This window comes from Phragmites australis, chromosome 2 (assembly GCF_958298935.1).
Source record: "Phragmites australis chromosome 2, lpPhrAust1.1, whole genome shotgun sequence".
Classification (NCBI taxonomy): domain Eukaryota; kingdom Viridiplantae; phylum Streptophyta; class Magnoliopsida; order Poales; family Poaceae; genus Phragmites; species Phragmites australis.
Window position 1 is genome coordinate 5935952 of NC_084922.1, and position 20728 is coordinate 5956679.

The window sequence follows — 20728 nt, forward strand, 5'->3', positions numbered from 1 at the left end:
ACGACCGGCTCGACGAGGTGGACGGCATGGTCACGAGAGAGGGCGGCTGGGCTGGTGCAGAACGGAGGGCGCAGGATGGCAAGCCACTCGTACGGAGGGGCACGGGAGAGAGGCTGGGGCGGGATAGCTGAAAAGGGCGGATAAGGAGCTAATGCCCACTCGCCACAAGTTGCAAGCGATATGAGCTGGATAGTTGGTCGATAAATTTAGAGAGGCAGAAATAGAGTCTATTAGAACTTTTTTCTTTTTCTTAAATCTTTAAATTTGACTACAGAAAGTCATACGGAGAGGCTTTTGGAGATGCGGTAATGGATCCCTTCCCCATACTGCCCAAGCACTGCCCTCAGAAATCGGAAAAATATTCTATACGTACTGTAGATGCTTCTGGCCGTCATCCAACCTAGATTAGCGGCTTTAACTCCGGTCGCGCAAGGCCCGGCGTGCAGGTCGGGGTCGCTCGCCCGCGGGAGCAATTCACGTGCTGCTGCTGCCTGCGGTCCTCTTCTTCTGCATCCATGTTGCTGCGACTCGTAACGTTAAGTCGCAATTAACTCGTGTAAGACCATCTCTATATATATTCTCTTTATTTTATTTTTTTCATAATTTTTTTTCATTCTTATTCTTTTTTTTCATTTTTATCTTTAACGACTTTCTTTCGAAGGGATTTGTAAAAGACAAGGAGAGGTAACCATATCCTGAAGAGAATGACCTTAAAAAATTTTCGTGACGAGAATTATAAATAAAACTATTAAAACGCTGAAGAGAACAAAAATTTCTTTTGTAAAAGTATTTTAGTCACTGACGAGAATTATTAGAGATGTTCTAACAGGTAAAAAACTTAGTGAATCCTACGCACAATTGACGTGGCAGCACATAGGAGATGACTTGATTCACAGAGCAGGGTGTATTTATTCACTGACACGTCAGTTTTTTACGATTTGATTGTAAAAATTTTAAATAGACAGTACTACCGCAACTTTATGCGGGCACGGGCTCCATCCATGATCGCTTCGTAGTAGTGTAGTAGTATCGTACCCAGCCTGAACGGATCCGAGTAGTAGACTAGAAGTGCCGAGATATCCATCACTTGCTCCGATCCCGTTCCATTAGCTATGTCTCCATGGGCCTGTCCAGAGGCACGGTACTACTACATTGATTTACCGCACCGCAATACTGCACGCATTGATTTGCTGCGCTGCGACGAGGGAGGGACCGGAGAAAGTAACCGTTGCCGGGGCTATTTACTTTTTCCCCTGAGTCCCGCACGTACACACATCAAATTTATGTTAGAATATATGATTTGATGTATTATATTTAAGTACTTTAAAATAAATCTTAAAGACTCAATAAAGTAGAGGTAAGGGTGAACCTTTTACTCTTATCTCGTTAGTAGAGATAGAGGGAGATCAATTTATAATTAATTGTCTCATTCATTCATTTAATATGTATGGATGAGAGGACTAAGTAGAGAACACGTGCTCGCTCGCCTTGCCGTGACGAGAGCTAGCGCAGGAGCAAAGAGCGTATGACACATGCGTGAATGGTGCATCAAAATTGGATCTAGTAGCTTACGCAGGTGCGATCTCCTTTTACAATTTTATTCTTTTTGCTGTGTGGACAAACAGATATATATGGAAATCGTGTCGGTTAATAATCCGATCGTTATAGATAACCGAGTCTAATCGTGGTGCGTCTCAACCGTGCAATTCTCTCTCAATATATCTGCCAACTATCACTACAAAAGTATATACGTAATTAAAGTTTTGCTCGTCTCCCTGCGCCACCATACGTAGTCTACCCATCCCGCTACGCTGACATGCACCGATGAACTGGAGAGCAAGTCTCCGGAACCCGTCGCTCTCGAGATCTTGCATCGGGAGATACTGCACTCGAGACGATCTGCTTCCTCTACATTATCATGGGCTGCTTCCTCTATATCCTCTTTGTCGTCGTCTACTACATCAGTATCACAAGGGCATTTAAATCTCATGCTATTGGTGGGTACGCGTGCTATAATTAGTGTCGAATATCTAATTATAGAGTACATACATATAAAGAGTATACGAAAAGAATATGTTGTGTGCATACTTAACAACTTCGGATATTATAGAACCGAATCCGCAATACCTGCTACGCCCGGAATACAGAAGGTATATACTAGGAAGGCTTTGATTGCTTAACCAACTCAAGAAGACTAGTATCTAGGACAGGTCCATCTATTTAAATGACAAGGAAATAGATTCCCTATCGATTACGGCTGGATAAAAAGCAGTACATCACCCTTATATAAGGCGGGGACCCAGACCCCCCGGAAGAGGCTCTTTTTTCTATTGACTATTGGAGGCAAGCATCAGGACCTTCATGGATCAAAGATCCGATCTACTCCTTGTAATAAGTTAGCCACATTGTCTGTACTTCAGTAAATACATACATATAATCATTCACACATGACGTAGGGTATTACTCCAACCAAAGACTCGAACCTGTATACATTGCGTGTGCCTCACTTTATGCTCGATCTTTGATCCACGAAGTTAACCTTGTTATTTTTGGACACATTGTCAGGAACAAACCCTCAATAGTTGGCATGCCAGGTAGGAGTCTTCTGCTTTTCAGGATCAACTATATCTTGAGTGAACATCGGCATCAGATTCTCCGACATCAGCTTCTACGACCACTTCGGGTCAACAACGATCACCCTTAAATTGCCTGTAGTCGGATCGGAGATCGCATTCAGAACTATGATCTTCCGCTGGGATCACCAAGGTGAACTGATCCGCACCGGTATTATCGAGTCCACTCAATTGGACAAATACCATGAGTTGGGACATCTCGAGTGGGATCCTAAGGAGCCTAATGTTCTCCAGTACATGGACACCAACAACAACGAGGGTGGCGACGATGACTCTAACGTCAGCTAGAGCAACCGAATAGATCGATTCGAGTTCATGGCCAAAGGAGCTGATATCCCACCTGTTGACCCAATGACGGTAGATCCAAATGCCGTGATGAACAATGGCACGGAAATTCTCAAGGATCCCGCAGCGATGACCGCCACTCACTATACCAACGTTGCCAATGAAATACCACCAGAAACATTTGTAGCTGGAGCTTTATGTGCCCTAACACAACTCTCCATCGATGGACTGTGGGAGGTTACGTACCTCCTGGTCTTCAGCGACGACTTTCGATGGGCACACCTCCCCCGGTAGCGGCTCAAGCAATGAGGAACGAACTCTCTTAGGATAGCAACCGCGGAGCAGCATCGTCTCGACCACAACCAAGTCTGGGTAGCGATGTTTTTAGCACTTCGGATGCTAATATATAGAGAGCCCATCAGATTCTAAGATCTCTTCCGGAGTTGGATCCAACGAATCCCTTAACCCCTATGGTTAATTAGGTCAGGACCCTACTCAATACAACCCAGATCCAAACTACTCGAGCGAACAATCCTAGCAACTCTAGGAGCCCCAGTTACAAGGTGCCGGCTCGAGGAGCCACGGACGCGAGAATCCCCAAGTCGAGGGATTCCAGATGGGAACCTCGGGCGGTCGGGTCAAGCACAGTCCTGCGGGCTAGGTTGTAACTACCCTATTCATAGAAGCAGGAACCAGGAATACCTGAGAAATCTCATGCTCATGATCGGCATGATCTACGTACAATGATAGGAAACCACCGTGAGCAACGCTGAGAGGATATCTCCGACGAGTCAGTCATCATCGCCTTCAAGTGAGGCATTTGGGACACATATCTGCTCAGGAAGATCCACACAATAAATGAGCTCTTGAATTGGCTAACAAGTGTGCAAAGCGAGCGGATGCCCATGTACACAGCAAGAACCCTCAATCTGGCAAGGACAAGTTCTAGTCCTTGAAGACCAGGGGGGGGAGAACAAACCTGGAAACAAGCACAAGGGTCCAGATACAACCATAGCCGCGGTCATAGGAGTAAGTCGCACAACACTGGGGACAACGAAGGCTTGAGTCGAGGTGAGTGGAAGTGGCGTCCCATTTATCAGACTAGCCAACACGATTTCAACGAATGCCATGTCATCAAAAAGAAGATTGATTGTAACACCTAATTTTCAATTTTTGTCAATTTATAAAATTTACTAGAATTTATATTGAGCTTAAACAATTTGAAAGACTAAATGCTATTTTATCAAAAGAAAATCCAATTTGACATAGGCTACATTTGATTTATATGCATGCATGCATGTTGAGTATAGGCATGTAGGGTTTTATTTGGAGTTCTTTGGGCTTTGTTTGGTTTGAATTTGCATTGAATTCAAATTTTCAAATGAATTTACAAAGGAATTGAAAAAATAAAAAGTCTAAACCCTCACCCGGGCCTTCCCCCTCTACTTTCAGCCTAACCCGCGTCGGCCTGCCTTTCTGTCCCGCCTTCCGCCTACGTTGCGACCCGTGCGCATAGCCCAGTCAACAGCCATGCCAGCCCATACCTGAATGCACCGATCGAATCCCGCCTTCAGCATCTGTCATCATTAGGTGGGACCTATCCATCAGATCTATCACCTCCGACTCGAACTCGTCCATTGCCGCTGCGTTCGAGACGGATTCCCGCCGCCGTCCTAAAGTCCCGATGGGCCCCGAAGTCCCTAGACCTACCTATATAGGTCCCCACCTCCCTCGGTGTTTTCCCCCAAGCCATCCCATTGAGATCTGAAACTGCCATCTCACCATTGCCGCATGTCGGCGAAGCTCGTCAATTCCACCACGCTGGTGCCACTTTGCTGTCATTGAGAAGAATTACATGAGGTTGGAGAAGCTTCCCTATGCCTCATCGTCGATGTTTGTGCACCGGAGAGTCCTCTCCATCGAGTTCCGAACGCCACCGCCGCTAGAGCTCGTCGCTCGGCCATCTTGCCTCCTTTCCAAGCCATCTTGTGCTCTGGGTTAGATCGCCATGCCTCACCGATGCTATTCCGCTGCTCACCATCAAAATCTGAGGCGAGCGACGTGGTTTCTTCCGAGCTCCGGTGAGTCCTCCGCTGCAACACGAGTTGGCGCCTCCATTTTTCCTAGCTGTCAGCTTTGTTTTCATCGACCAAGATTAGATCTTAGAATACCCTTTCATCTACCAATCAAGCACTGCTACGTGTCAAGTGCAATCCCAGTCAGCCTTGCCATCTCACCCTTCCACGTCAGCACCTTCGTTGATGTGTCAGCTTGGTCACCTTGCCACGCAAGCCAATCGCAACCAGTTAGCAATTTAATCCTTTTTCAATACAAATATAATTCCATAAATTCCTAGATATTGGCACTTTTACAATTAATCCCTTCAACTTCTCTGTATTCATCTAAAGGCCCCTGTATTTTTATAGATCAGCCCCAAAACTTTTCCAAATTGTAAATAGGTCCCTCTATTTTTATAAAAAGGTTCATAAAACTTTCTGTTAATTATAATTTAGTCATTTTCTTTTATAAAATAAACCATATCATTGTTTTTAGCATAACTTTTTTGGCGTAGCTTCGTTTTAAGCGATTCTTCCGTTGTTAGATTCATTTTTCAGTGTTCTTTCTTTAGATAGGTTTTGTCTTTTTGTTATTTTGTTTTGTGCTCTGTTCTTAGTGTATTTTGTTTGTGTGCTTTGCTGGTAATTGTGCGATTAGTTGACAACGGCTGAGTCAACTTGAGGAAAATCAAGACCAGGAGCTAGAGTGCACTGAGCAGTATCAAGGTGAAGGCAAGTGTTATTGATCATCTTGAACCTATGTTATAAATGTTTTGTTTTACAAAATTGCATGTAATGTCTGTCAACTTGATGGGTAGTCACCTATGTTTGGGTTCACCTAGTTCTTCCTTTACATTCCTTGAAACCTAAGTGGTAGTTGATATGAGTCTCTTGGGTAAAATTACTTAGTCATACTTTTGGGATGTTAAGGAAGTGTCATATACATGTTTAGTGGACATATACAATGGTGATGATGAACTTGCTTTAGTAACATGGAATCTTAGGACTCGGGTAAGGAGTTTATTTGATAATGGTGGTTCATGTGGTGGGCTTGTGGATACGTTCCCAGAAAAGGTGGTAGGTTTTTGTTGGTTATTTCCCTGTTGGATAGTCTTTGCTCAAGTATCACATATAAGGACTGGTTAGTGGAGCAGCAACCTAAGAAATACCATACCAAATATGAGGCTGATATGTGTAAGGCTTAGCATATCAGTTAGACACCTGGATGGCATTCGTTGGAGTACCAGGACCTAATTGATGGACAATGCTTCGTAGTGATCTCCTGGTGACATACCACTAGCATCTGTTAAGTGTTTGCGCAACACGGCAACATGGATATCACGATTCGTGGCTAAAAGTTGGACAACCTCTACAGAGTGTAAAACTATTATAACAGTCGTGCCCGCGGTTATGGGAGACTTGGATCCTCACATGATTAGTTGGTCAAGGTAATGGTTTGGCTATAGGTTGATGATACGGGTGATGGTTGGATGGTTATGGTTTGTAAGGTGGTTAGCTTTGGGTAATGTCTAGTTGTTGGGTTGTTGGATTATATTCACTTAATAATTGCTTAATTCTTTTGAATTACATTACTGTTTTCTTTACTCATTACACAAATATACCATGTGTTAGTCTATTCTTGTTGTAAGCCTATATATCATTATCTTTCTCACACTTGCTGAGTACTCCATGTGCTCACTCTTGCAATCTCCCACAATACACATGTTGCTCAATGGAAGACTTTGAAGACTTTCAAGACAACGACCTAGTAGTGTACTAGGAGCATGTCTTCCGGTCGGTGCCTATGGAGTGCTTGTCGCCAATGCTTCTATTCCTCTACCATCGTTTAGTTTGCTGTCGTTTAGTTGTTAGAGTTGTTTAGGTGAAGTTTTTAATGTAAGAGTTAAACGGTTGTATGTTAAAGTACTGCTTTTGTTATTTCACCTATGATGTTCTTATATGTGTTGAACTTGTTGGGCACACATAAGTCGCACTTGGTTTTGTCCTTTAAAAGGTGTGACATTGATGAAAATCTCAAAACCGTTGTTGCTAAGCATAACAACAAACAGGCCATGACGAATGTTAACAGTGTCAAGCTCGAATTCCACGAGGCTGACCAAATTCTAGCACACATCTTTGGAGGATCCACCGTATATGAATCTAAGAGGAAGTACAAGGCAGTCAAATGAGAGGTCAATTTGGTTCTGACTGGGCCTACTATATACCTCAAGTGGTCAGAGGTTCCGATCACTCTCAATCAAGTTGATCATCTGGCTATAGTTCCACACACTGATCGATACCTAATCATGGTCCAGCCGACTATTCTCAATATCAAAGTTTCTCGAACCTTGGTCAACGAGAGTAGTTTGCTTAACCTCATCTTCACCAAGACCCTAGACAAGGTAGGGGTTCAAAGGTCAGAGCTTAAGGCGGGAGTTAAGCCTTTCCATAGCATAACCCCCAACTCATAGACCATGCCCCTAGGCCAGATTTAGTTGCCGGTTACATTTGGCACACCCGACAACTTCCGTACAGAGAAGATTACCTTCGATGTCACGAACTTCAAGACGATGTACAATGGATCCTGGGCCGCCCAATGCTAGGTAAGTTTATTGCATTAGTGCACTATGCGTACCAGGCACTCAACATGCAATAGTCAAATGCGACAAGCAGAGCCTGGACATGATTGAACACCTCAGTCGAGTGGCAACCACTTCTAAGGGCACGGATTCCAAATGTCAGAAGTATCAAGCCACCATTGAGATCAAGGACTCCAAGCTTGTAAGTCTTGCTGATACTTCTATGTCCAACAATGCTACCAATGTAAGTCTTGCTGATACTTCCAAGTCCAACGATGCCACCAAGGGTTAGATCAACGATAGTGCCGACAACAAAAGGGATGATGGTGGCGTCAAGGCAATACCCCTCGACCTATACAAACCAGCCAAGACTATTAAGGTTAGGGCCAACCTCGACCTTAAATAGAAACTCGAGCTCATCACTTTTCTTTGGGCAAACCAATATGTGTTTGTATGGAAACCATCTGATATGCCAGGAGTCCCTAGAGAAGTGATTGAGCATTGACTAGTTGTTAAGCCCGACTCTAAACCCATGGTGCAGAAGCGATGAAGATTTACGGAGGACATGAAGCAAGCAATCCGGGAGGAGGTCGGCAAAATCCTAAAGGCGGGCTTTATTTGAGAGATTCGTCATGCTACATGGCTAGCAAATTCCATCCTCGTCAAGAAAGCCAATGGCTGATGGAGAATGTGTGTCGACTTCACCGACCTCAACAAAGCCTTTCCCAAAGATCCTTTCTCTTTTCCTCGCATCGACCAGATAGTCGACTCCACGACAGGTTGTGCATTACTATATTTCTATATGCCTATTCGGGGTATCATCAAATTATCATGGAAATATAGGATGAGGAGAAAACTACGTTTACCACTCCTTTCGGTGTATTTTGCTATGTAAAGATGCCTTTCATCTTAAAATATGCTGGTGCTACTTATCAACGGTGTATTCAGAACTGTTTACAATCCAAATTGGGCGCAATGTAGAAGTGTATGTTGATGATCTTGTAGTCAAGTCTAGAACAGAGGATGCAAGGATTGTCGATCTTAAGGAAACATTTGATAGCCTTAAGAAGTACCATATGATGCTTAAATCCAAAAAAATGCACGTTAGACGTATTCAATCATAAGCATGCTAGATATCAAGGTGTCATCTGCTATTAACATAGATAACAACAGGTAATCCTAGGGTGATATGTATTTTGGATGATAATATTTATAGCATGACAAGCGTTAATATGATCTACTATAGGCAGTTTTCAGGAAAATGCAATACATAGCATATGCAATAATAATTCATGTTTTAATTGATCATGTAAATTATCTGAAAACATAGGTTCAATATAATCAAGAAGATATGACTTGCCTTCTTTGAAGTTTTCTTCAAGGTCTTAGTTGTAGTCAGGATACTCCTCGCTCCTAACGCTTCCCGCGCAACACTCGTAGATTCTGGTGATTCTGTAGTTGTGACTATGATCAATAACGAACTATACTAGAGAAGAATCAAATAACACCAATGAAAATCTAAATGAGCCCTAATGGATATCACACTATGATAGCTGGGTAGACCTCAAATTTAGATGAATTTTGACGAAATAAGTACCGAAATCGGAGCCAGAAAGGAGAAGTTAGGACTCCCGAAAGATTTAATCTAAAATTAAATCGAGACAATATAAAATGATACTATTCATGAGTGCAACCCACATGGATAATGCCTCCATTTGGGTCAAATTGGGCTCGAATTTGGGCTGAGTTTGGGCTTAGATGGGCTGAGCTAGGCTAGGTCTGTACAATACTGGGCTACATAGTACTGGCCCTGCTTGGTTCATGCCGAGTGGTTCGCAAGCTACAGAGCTAGGTCAGCCAATTGTGGTGCGGCCTGTTGGCGACTGGGGCTGGTCGGCTCGGCTAGGCCACGTAGGCCCCGCCACCATGTAGGCGTGAGAGCGGTGAAAGGGGGATCTATGGAGAGCGATTGTGGCAGAGTGATGCCGAAGGGCTCGCCAGAATCACTCACCCACTGAGGTTTTACGAAGATGGATGGTCGCCGGGCTTCTACACGCGATAGCGAGTTCGTCTGGGGGCTTATCGGCGGCAGGCCAAGGTTGGAGCGGCTCCAGACAGTGGTCGAAGTAGGTCTAAGCGGTGGCGCAGAAACCAGGCAACATCTCCCCCGGTCTAGTGCGCTCTGGGCCACCTGCAAGCCTATGACTAGGCCTACGTAACCAACACGGCGCGAAGGCCGGCTCAGGAGAGGGCTAAGGGTCACCGGCAGCGCGGAATTATGGAGATGGTGGGGAAAACTCATGGCCGCATGCGGCTATGCGAAAAAAAGGCACGGGGATGGCTTTATGGTAGCTAAGAGGATACGCGAGGGGACGGGGATGCTCACCGAGTTCAAGGCTGCGCGAGAAGTTAGACGGTGGCTGACGATGCGACGGAGCGGCTTTGGCTACCGATGCGGGCGGGCTCCCATCAGGCTTCTGGTCGATGGAGAGTGGCACAGGGACGACGACGTTCTTTGGGTGCTCCTCGGCAGCTCATGAGGGCAGAACGACGACGACAGAGCTGTGATGGAGTGGAATGGCGTGGCGATGGTGAAATGGGGGGAAAGGGAAAAGAGAGAGGTTGGAGCGCTCTATTTATAGAGGGAGAGGGAGCAATGCTGCGGTGAGCGCTTGTGAGGTCGTGTGGCCATCGGCGAGCAGCGCAGTGGTGAGGTGGCACCCACCTCATTTCCAGTGGCATGGGCGCATTGTGATGTCCATGCGCATGCGTGGGTGCAAAAGTCGCACGGCTGCAGGCGGATGGGTAGCATGCTGAGAGGGTAGAGAAAGAAGAGAGAGAGAGCGCGAAGGGGTGTCACGATGATATTTCCCGGGGAAGGAAGGGAGAGGTGCCTGTCGTGGTGGCGAGTGACGCGGCGCTATGTCATGCTGGAGGAGGAAGGAGAGGGTGCGACGGGTGATGGCTGGATGGGCGGCACGTGGTCGACCAAGCTTGTGCATGGGTGCAAGCGAGAGGTCGGGGAGGTGAGCTAGTGGGCTGGGCATGAAAAAACAGAGTCGGGCCGACTACTGGCTTGCTGGGCTGTGCAAAAGAGGGAAGGAGGGAGATTGAGATCGGGAGGAAAAGAGAGAGAAAAAAGGAAAAATGGTTTTGGGATTAATTTAAATGAAGGATTTGAATTTAGATTTAACTTTGGACTTGGTATAAAATCAAAAGAGGGATTTGAATTTGGATTTGAGAGTAAAGCTCCGAAGTTTGAAAGATGATTTGAATTATAATTGAATTTGAGCTGAATAGAAACCAAGAATAAATTTGAAATTGAAAGGCATTTAAATCTCTACATAATGAACCATAAAAACCATAAACTAACACATAAGAATCAATTTAATGTAGGAATCATTTTGAAAATAATTCTCATACATTTTAAATACCTAGTCAACTTAATGTATTTGAATTTTTTTTTCATGATTTTAGTTATCTTAATTAATCAAAAAGATTTTATTTAAAATAAAATTTATAATTAATTAGTATGCCTTAGAATGTTACAACTTCACCATGCCAAACAAGAGGCACGGAGCAAAGAGAGATGGAACTCTTATGGTTTGCCGGTCGTATCATCTTCGATTTCATGTGCGCCAAGTAATCGAAGGAATCAACTCAGCCGAGCTCGTGAAATTCTATGCATGCATCCATGCATTTCACGGGACCATGGTTTGGCTGGCTCCATCGATCCTGTACATGGGTTTTCTATATTTTTCCCTACTATTTTCGGATTTACCAGACTTACGAGGGAACAGAAAAAAACGGTTTTATTGTTTTCTGGTCCATTGTCGGTATCTCTCAGAATTTTTTTTTATCTAATTAAAACTAAATTTCACAAATCACAATGTAGACAAGATAACTAGTCTTTAGTTGAGATTTATATTATTACGTGATCTTCTTATATATAGTATGAATTACTTTTATTGATGTAAATTAATTATGTATTATATCGATGTCTAAAGTCATAGTTTTGCAGATCGATATTCCTAATTGAATTATCGATTTTTGATCGATACCAAAATATTTCTGTTTGAATCGTTTAGTTTCCGATATCTCAATATTCCTAAGTTTGTAACTACTTCCAGTTTTCTTATTTTTATTCTATTTTGAGAAAAAAAATATGAAAATAAAAAACGATTAGAAAAATTTTCGGACCATTTTCATCCTATAGATAAACGGGTGCGAGTAGGGCGCAACACGATGCGGCCATCCTTGAATTTTGTAGGTGACCCCCAAATCAATACTACTACAAGTGTAGGTGGCGTTTTTCTTTTACTAGCTATAGTAGCGATCAGCGAAGCATCCGTGAGATCGACCTCCGTCCGTTAGTTTGGGAGCACACATGGCGCCAGCGATATTCAACTGCAGGTTTGCTAAGTTAGTCCACGTTCCCGCTTAATAATACTCCATCCAATTCTAAATATAAGTCTATATAACCTGATCTCAAATACACTAAATATAAGTTTATGGAAACTTTAATGCACATTTTTGTTTTATTTTTCCATATCTATCCATACTTAAATGCACTTTAATCAATACAATATTGTCATCTATCTTAACTCTAGCAATAAATGTTAAGCAATATTTAGAGTCATTGTACTTCTCATATTAACAGGATCGGTTCTAATATTTCGGTGACCTAAGACGAAACTAAAAATAAGGATCCTTATTAAACATAAACTTTAAAATATTATATATCAATTACAAGCATAAAAAGTACTTGATCCACTCAAGGAAATCTTATTGATTATCACGTAGAACTCGTAAATCCCAATAATATCCATCCCTAACCAATTTCCAATCAATGGATTTATCAATGGCCCGCTGCAATAAACGAACAATATTACTGGAATTAGGACTTTGGGTCGATAGAGAACCAGAGGATGGGAGGAGTATCATCAGACATCAATTCGTCATGGGATACCTTCAACTCATTCCGTCCTTGTTCATTGAGTCGTTCGCCACCTCACCTTGAAATTTCGATTGCCATCGGTTGTCAGGAGCACTGTCGATGACACAATTTTCAATTGCAATTATGAATTATCAAATTCTCGCAGCCGTCGCCGACTTACTGCTTTGGTAGTGTCCTCGGTCCTAGATCCTACGGCCATGCAATCAATGGAGTCGCTACCCGCCAGCACCAGGACGCATCTTCTTAAACGGGGTCAGCAAGAACAAGAATCACGATTAAGACTCAAGTCTCAGGAGACGACTATCGTCGATACAGTCCAGCTAGATGGGCGATCGAGTGGCCAACCGAAGGAACAGGCTAGCCTGGGCCTGGCCAGCCACAACCGAAAGCCTGGATGGCTGTTTGCTGATCAGGTATTGGACGAAGGAGTAGGTCTGCGAAAGAGACAAGGAGCCTACTTGATCAGCGGACTGCTATGCGACAACATACTGTCCAACACATAAAACTTAATCTGCTATGCTTCATGGTCATGTCTAGGAAGGAGCCCTACGTTTTGGAGGCCCGGGACGGTCGCCCCGCTCGCCCTCCCCCTCAGGGCCGGTCCTACATATTAATTTGTGTGCTAAGTCAAATATTTGGGATCTTGAAGAGTAGTGCATAACTCGCAGAAATTCCATCGCTCTGAATCGGCGCCGGTGCGTATAACCGTGCTACGGCGTCACCATTAAACATGTCAGGATACATCACATGGTGTGGATACGGGCGTTGCAGAGTACGGTGCGATCGAGTTACGGCCACGGCCGTAGACACGACAACAAGCCTGCACAAAAGATTTGTGGTGGATTAATCACAACCTAGGAATACAAATCGCTACAATGAATGATTAAGCAATGTCCTGGTCCTACGGTCGAAATGATTAAATCACCCGCCTCTCCCGGCCAAGAGCGTGCCTCCCAAACCTCTCCTCTTTGCAGCTTATAAAAACTAAGCTGACCCACCACATCACGAATTTCGAAATTTGGGAGAGAAACGAAATATTTAATTTCGTATTTTTTTTACTGAACATATGAGATCGAAATCGGGGACAAAAAATGATTGAAATTTCAGTTTTTTGATCGGCTAAAAAAATTGTAATTGAAATCGAAATCGCTGCTAACAGTCCGCTCGCCGTCGCGAGGAGAGGGACACCGAAATGACGTGATCCCCATTCCATTCCGTTCACCCTCAGTTATCACTGCAGCAGCCAGCAGCTGCTGCCCTTGAAAGATCCCACCACCTTCATCCTCCACTCCTTCCCTCACCACACTCCCCACTCCACTCCAGGCTGACAACCGCACAATGCAGCCGCGTACCCTCCCCCTGCTCCTCCTCCTCCTCGCCGTCCTCGCCTTATCCCCGAGAGCCGCCGTCTCTCGCCACCACTCCCAAGCGGGGGCCACCGAGACGCTCGACGTCGCCGCATCCCTCTCCCGCGCCCGCGCCGCGCTCTCTACCGACGCCGCCTCGCTCCACCAGTCCGCCGCCGAGGCCTCCCCCGTCCGCAAGCACTCCTCTCGTTCAAGGAAGGACAGTGGAGGCCTCACGCTGCGGCTGCACTCCCGGGACTTCCTGCCGGAGGAGCAGGGCCGGCACCAGAGCTACTGGTCCCTCGTCCTGTCCAGGCTGAGCCGGGACGAGGCCCGCGCGGCGGCGGTGTCGGCCCGCGCTGCGCTGGCGGCGGATGGGGTGACCCGCTTGGACCTGCGCCCGGTCAACGAGTCCGCGGTGTTCGCGGCCTCCGCGGCGGCGATACAGGGCCCCGTGGTGTCAGGCGTCGGGCAGGGAAGCGGCGAGTACTTCTCCCGCGTGGGAATCGGGAGCCCCGCGCGGCAGCTGTACATGGTGCTCGACACCGGCAGCGACGTAACCTGGGTGCAGTGCCAGCCCTGCGCCGACTGCTACCAGCAGTCGGACCCCGTCTTCGATCCCACCCTCTCCACCTCCTACGCTGCCGTCTCCTGCGACTCCCCGCGCTGCCGCGACCTCGACGCCGCCGCGTGCCGCAACTCCACGGGCGCGTGCCTCTACGAGGTGGCCTACGGCGACGGCTCCTACACCGTCGGGGACTTCGCCACCGAGACGCTCACGCTCGGGGACTCGCAGCCCGTCAGCAACGTCGCCATCGGGTGCGGCCACGACAACGAGGGTCTCTTCGTCGGCGCCGCGGGTCTGCTGGCGCTCGGCGGGGGGCCGCTCTCCTTCCCGTCCCAGATCTCGGCCACCACCTTCTCCTACTGCCTCGTCGACCGCGACTCCCCGTCCGCGTCCACGCTCCAGTTCGGCGACGGCGTCGGCGACGCGGACACGGTCACCGCGCCGCTCCTCCGCAGCCCGCGCAGCAACACGTTCTACTACGTTGCCCTCTCCGGCATCTCCGTGGGCGGGCAGCCGCTCTCCATCCCGCCCTCCGCCTTCGCCATGGACGCCACCTCCGGCGCGGGCGGCGTCATCGTGGACTCCGGCACGGCCGTGACCCGTCTCCAGTCCTCGGCCTACGCGGCCCTCCGCGACGCGTTCGTCAGCGGCGCGTCCTCGCTGGCCCGGACATCCGGGGTGTCGCTGTTCGACACGTGCTACGACCTGTCGGACCGTACCAGCGTGGAGGTGCCCGCGGTGGCGCTGCGGTTCGAGGGCGGCGGGACACTGCGGCTGCCGGCGAAGAACTACCTGATCCCCGTGGACGGGGTCGGCACCTACTGCCTGGCGTTCGCGCCGACGAACGCGGCAGTGTCCATCGTCGGGAACGTGCAGCAGCAGGGCACCCGCGTCAGCTTCGACACCGCCAAGGGCACCGTCGGCTTCACCCCCAACAAGTGTTAGCTTATCTTAAGCTTCAGTATTAGTGGAAGTGTTTTAATTAGCGGCCAGGCGGAGTGATTAGTGGAGGTAATTAAGCGGAGTGGGGTGGGGCGGAGAGGGGAGGCCTGGGGAGAAGCGAAAGGCAAAGGCGAGGACATGCCAGCCTGTGCGATGGGTCTAGTTTCTTCTGTCTTGTGAGTGTGTGCGCTTGCGTGTCCATCGTTTGGGTTCGTTCGGGTGGGTGTGCATGGATCTAGTGTTTCCGTCTAATTTTATGGTGAAATAGACGTTTCCATTCCTTGGAAACAGGCAAGTAAACTTTGTGAAATGTATAATTATATTCTCCAGGTACTATGGTCGAACACTATGCTTTGTCATGGCAAGCCGGCTCGAATTTGTGCGTCTGCCTGCAAGGATCCAGGAAGATGTTAGACATGCTTTCCATGGCGTCTGTGTCGCGTACCATGATGATTCTAGTAGTACTAGTTTATTTGCCACGAAACTTGCCCCAATATTAACCGATCTAGGAACATGCATGCTAACACGAGCTATCGTTTGCTCGGTCAGAGAGGGCGGAACAATATGACAGTACCAATATTCCTCATCCATTTCGGCTGCATAACAGTTCTTTGAACAGAGAGAGAGAGAGAGCATAATAATTTTTCTTTGAACACAGACACAGAGATAGAGATAGAGAGAGAGAGAGAGCTGAGTGCTTGTGGGGACGGCTTATCATGACGGTGGATGGGTGGGGACTGTGGAATAGAGATACAGATGAGGTCAGGAGAAAGGAAGCGGATGAGATCGGAGAGGAGAGGGGGGAGGGTTTGCCCTGGCTGCTGGTGCTGGGTCACTGAGTCAGCAGAGGTCCTCTGACCGTTCCTGGTGCAGTCTTGAATGCACCTGCTGCAGGTGAGCCCCAGCGCCCAGATGCCTAAAGCATCCGGTACCATGACCGCCCCATGCATTCCTTCGACCTCAAGGATCAACATACCCAAAGCCAAGGGTGGCTAGCTGGCTGCCACATGTCCTGCCAGCTATCACAATTCACAAACCATTGGACTTAGTTGGTGCATGCAAGCCTGCATGGGTTTGCAATGGGTAAAAATCCAAAATTAGACAGCATATATAAATTTATTTATTAAAATAGATAATATGTTGTCGTATTTATAATTTTATATTTATATTCAGCACATCATTTACCAAAAATAAAATTTTGGTACACCGTAAGCCGAAAAATCGCGAGCCCGGTCATATTCGGCTTATGGCACTATAGTCCATATTCGATACACCATGTATTAAATATCAACCGTATTCGGTACACCGTGTGCAGAATATGGGTTACAGTGCCGTATTTAACATACGGTGTGCCGAATATGGCCTTTGCCTATTATCACTAATTCGGTACACGGCCCATATGTGGCACACTGTGTAGCCCGTATTTGATATATCGTGTGCCGAATACAGTTGATATTCGGCACACCATATGCCGAATACGGGCTACAGTGCCGTATTCGGCACACCGTGTGTCGAATATAGGTTTTCTGGCGTACGGTGATTTTCGGTAAATGATGCGCCGAATATGAATGCTAAATTGTAAATATGACAATATATTATTTATTTCGATAAATACGCTCATATATATTATCTAATTTTAGATTTTTGCTGTTTTCAATAGTGTCTCTGATTTTTCTTTCTTGAATCCCTACTATTGGCAACATGGCACCATCACCAAATCAGTAGCGACAGTACTGTGCTGCTAGTCAGTTTCGCGATACTCAGATTTCATGATATCTTCGCGGGAGTTACTCTAGTTCTTATTTGATTCTTGCATTGGATATTTGTCATGACAGCAGGTTTAAACGTTTCCCTCGTACATACGCATATCCTGTGTATTGATTTGCTATGTTCTACTTCCTCTGATCCCAAATATAAATCTACTAAGACATCGATACGATCTTTCATATAGCATTTTAACTGATAATATCTATAAAAGCATATTATTTTAAATAAAAAGAGTTGTATATTATAGTAATATTTTTTAATTAATCTAGTAATATTAAACTTATACTGCCAATGTATATAATTTATTAAGTTATTGATGATCAAAACTAAAATAGTTCAACCTATGACAAACATAAATAGATATATATTTGGAATGATAAGAAGACGCGAGGAAATCACTTTTTACCTCATCTCTGAGCACCCCTTGTACATGCATGAAGTCACAAAAGTTCTAGCTAGCTTTCCAACAAATGCATGAGACCGCAAAAACAAATGGCTCCAGATTCTTGTGTCGTTGCCGTGCACTCCTCTGAAGAAAATTGTGGTCTCACGAGTAGGTGATAGGTCCCTAGCAACAACCACGGTGTTGGTGAATAACAAGTGGTCACACTTGTAACGTCCCATCGCAGTCGTCTGCACAAAGAAAATGATAGCGAAAACAAACAAATGAAGAATCGTCCACGCACGCATGCATGCATCTTTACGTGGGGTGTAAAAGACAGCGGCACGGGATTCTTGAAGCTGGTGGTGGGTACTTGGCAGGTGGCACCGCTAGTTCTGGAATATACCGAGTAATTTAGCTTTTCACTTTTCCTCTTCTCCTCGTGCTGTTCTTGTGAAGCTGTCCTAGGATAGCTAGGTCCCCGATTATTTTCAGGAAGTGGATTTTGTTTGGATGGCGAGTAGGTCGGGGTCACTAGCTAGTTGGGACATGCAAACTGTTCTGAGGAAACAAAGTCTCAGAAAAATATAACCCGTCACGCTCTTGCATTGGTGGGAACATAAAATATACATCGTCGATTTAATAGTGCCAACTCGTGTAGTTAAACCGGGCGCAGAAGACCTGCAGACTGCATGCAGAACGGTGCCGTTTAATATTTAGAGTTACACACGGTCGGTTAGGTCACAGAATGTTATTGCTACCTCTGTACGTGCAGCGAAGGACGGATGGAGCGGAGCATTCATCGTCTCTGTGCGCGTCTCATGGCGGAGCCGCGAGAGGGAGAAATGTCGAGGCAAGGCGTGGAAGTGAGATTCTTGACGGAACCGGCCGGCAGCCTCCTATGCCTGATCGTCTGAAAGGTAGTCACCGGCGCGCGGCACTGCGATGACTGCATGTAGGCGTGTGAACAGGCACGTAGCGTTGTCAAATGTGGGGCCCATACGGAATTGGCATCATCCTTGAGCAGTGGAGCTGGAGCACACTCCACTGCAGAGGTTGACGAGGGAGGGAGAGGTCTCCACCCCACCATGTCCACGATTCGAACCGAAGCGCCGATGGATCCCACCACGTGTCCCTGCCTCCCGACGCCGCTTGGGTCCGCGGGGCTTGCTCCTCCTCCTTTCCTCCTGTCCTGCCTTCGTCTCTCTTTTACTCGCCGACGTAGTCCATGCACCAACTCCGAGGCCCAAAGTCCGGCCGGACACGCGGGCCTCTCATGGTCACGTCAGCTGGAGTTGGGTGCTTTGAGGGCTGGTGCTTTCGTTAGGTAGGCTCCACTAAGTCATTAACCATTTCTGGGCTTCCTCTTTTGGGCTCGGCGGCAGCAGGATGGGCCGGGTGAGACAGCCGAAGGAAGAGACTCGTGCCATCGCAGTGGGCCAATGGCTCGCGTGGGAACAAACGCTTGCCGGCCCACAGCCCAACGCTCTTGCCAATCAGAGGTCAAACCGCGTGGCATCGTCCCCATCCTGAGTGCAGTACGTATCAAGGAGAAGCTTCAAGGACAGTGTGCATCCATAAAAAAAAAAAAACAGGACTGCGTGCAATGCTACACATTACTCGGCTAGTGCAACACTTGTGCTACCTCCATTCAAAGAACGGTGCTACCGTGCAGCACGGTCACGGCAACAACTTTTGGCAACTTTCGCCGCCGTTGCGTAATCACCAGCTGCTAGTGTACTCTCGTGACCGTACGGATTCCAAAAGCTTGCTAGATCCTCCTCTATTTTGGTCCCGAGGGAAGCGTTTTGTTTGTTTTGATGCACTAGTGATCCGAGTTTTTAATTCTGATGTGCTGTGGTTGAGAAATGCTTGTCCATGTCTGCATCGCGCCGCTGTCGTCTTACATTCTCCAGTCCTATTCGTGAATCATGACTGGAACTGGTGGCTGCAAATGGGCCGTGCTGATCGATAGAGTGACTTATGTTACATCAATCTACATAGTTCTAGAGTACTATATATGAGCTAACAGCTCTTTGATGGATTAGTTGAGCACGTTGCCCATTAAGTTGGCTGTTAAGGGTAGTTATTTACCCATGAACAACTCTTTGACGGGAGAGAAATGAGTTAGCACCTGTGCTAAGTTGATAGGCATGGTATCAATACTAATATTTGCTAATGATGTTAATTTTATTTTAATAACAAAATCAATTATTCTTATCATCGAACTAAAAATGAAGTTAGCACTCGTAGCGTACTTAACACCAGTGTCACGTATTCTAACCTTAACATCCATAACTACATCCCTTAACACCCATGCTCATCCATTTCTCTCTCCCTTGTCTGAGCACTAATGGACTCCATGTACTAGAAAATAGCAGTTGTCACGATGCCGCCTTTCCGAATCAAGCAAATGCATGCTCAGCACAACGAGACGTTGGATTTGCGACCGTGCAGCGGTGTAGTTGAAGTTCGTCTTAATGGGCGCTAAGGAATTTTCGTTGGCAGTGTACATGTACGCGCTCGTGTAGAGGCACGGCCGGAGAAGCGGAAGTCAACTCGGAGAAGAGATGGACGCCCTTTAGACCGCTGCTGGTGGGGTTGGTTGACGCGCGGGCATCACTGTGCTCGTCGCGGCTTGCCCGGCGGGCGGCGGGGTCACCAGTTTGGACGCGGCTCACGACCCGAGAGCACAAAGCAGGATGTGCGTTTTGGTTGGCATTTGGCAATCATGGAGCAATAAGATGGATGCCGGGTTGGCGGTTGCCGTGGCACTGCCAAGATTGAGATCTACTTGAGTTGCGTGGGCCATTTCATGTCATTTCGATTTCGTTTTCTGGGAGGGTCCGACCATCGCTCCAGTAATTTTGGCTCGCCGTGGCTCATCGCTCTTTCCTCACTCGCTGGTCGCTGCTAGCTCCTACTTAATTCGTTGGCTCCATCGAACCTCTACTCTGATCATCCTTGCATTATCTAACCGGGTGCTAATGGTAGTTGTTACCATTTTAATTGCTGGTCGTCGGCGTTTTTACAGCGCTCACGTGAGCGACCAAGCCATGCGGCCATGCACAAAGCTAGCGTGATCCAGCAAGCTGAGACCGAGGCAGCAGGAGGATCGAAAGAGAAAGCGGGTCATCGCGTCAGAACCCGTGGGGGGGGGGGTGTAATTTTCACCCCGAGGCGCAAAGATAACTCCTAAAAAGAAAAAGACT

General features: G+C 46.8%; 1 protein-coding gene across 1 annotated transcript; it reads left to right on the forward strand.

Moving 5' to 3' along the window:
* Positions 1-13677: 13677 nt before the first annotated feature.
* On the forward strand, positions 13678-15655 carry LOC133896106 (protein ASPARTIC PROTEASE IN GUARD CELL 1-like). The gene has a single exon (XM_062336625.1). It carries the CDS (start codon positions 13850-13852, stop codon positions 15368-15370), a length of 1521 nt encoding a protein of 506 aa, XP_062192609.1. The 5' UTR covers positions 13678-13849; the 3' UTR covers positions 15371-15655.
* Positions 15656-20728: the final 5073 nt, after the last annotated feature.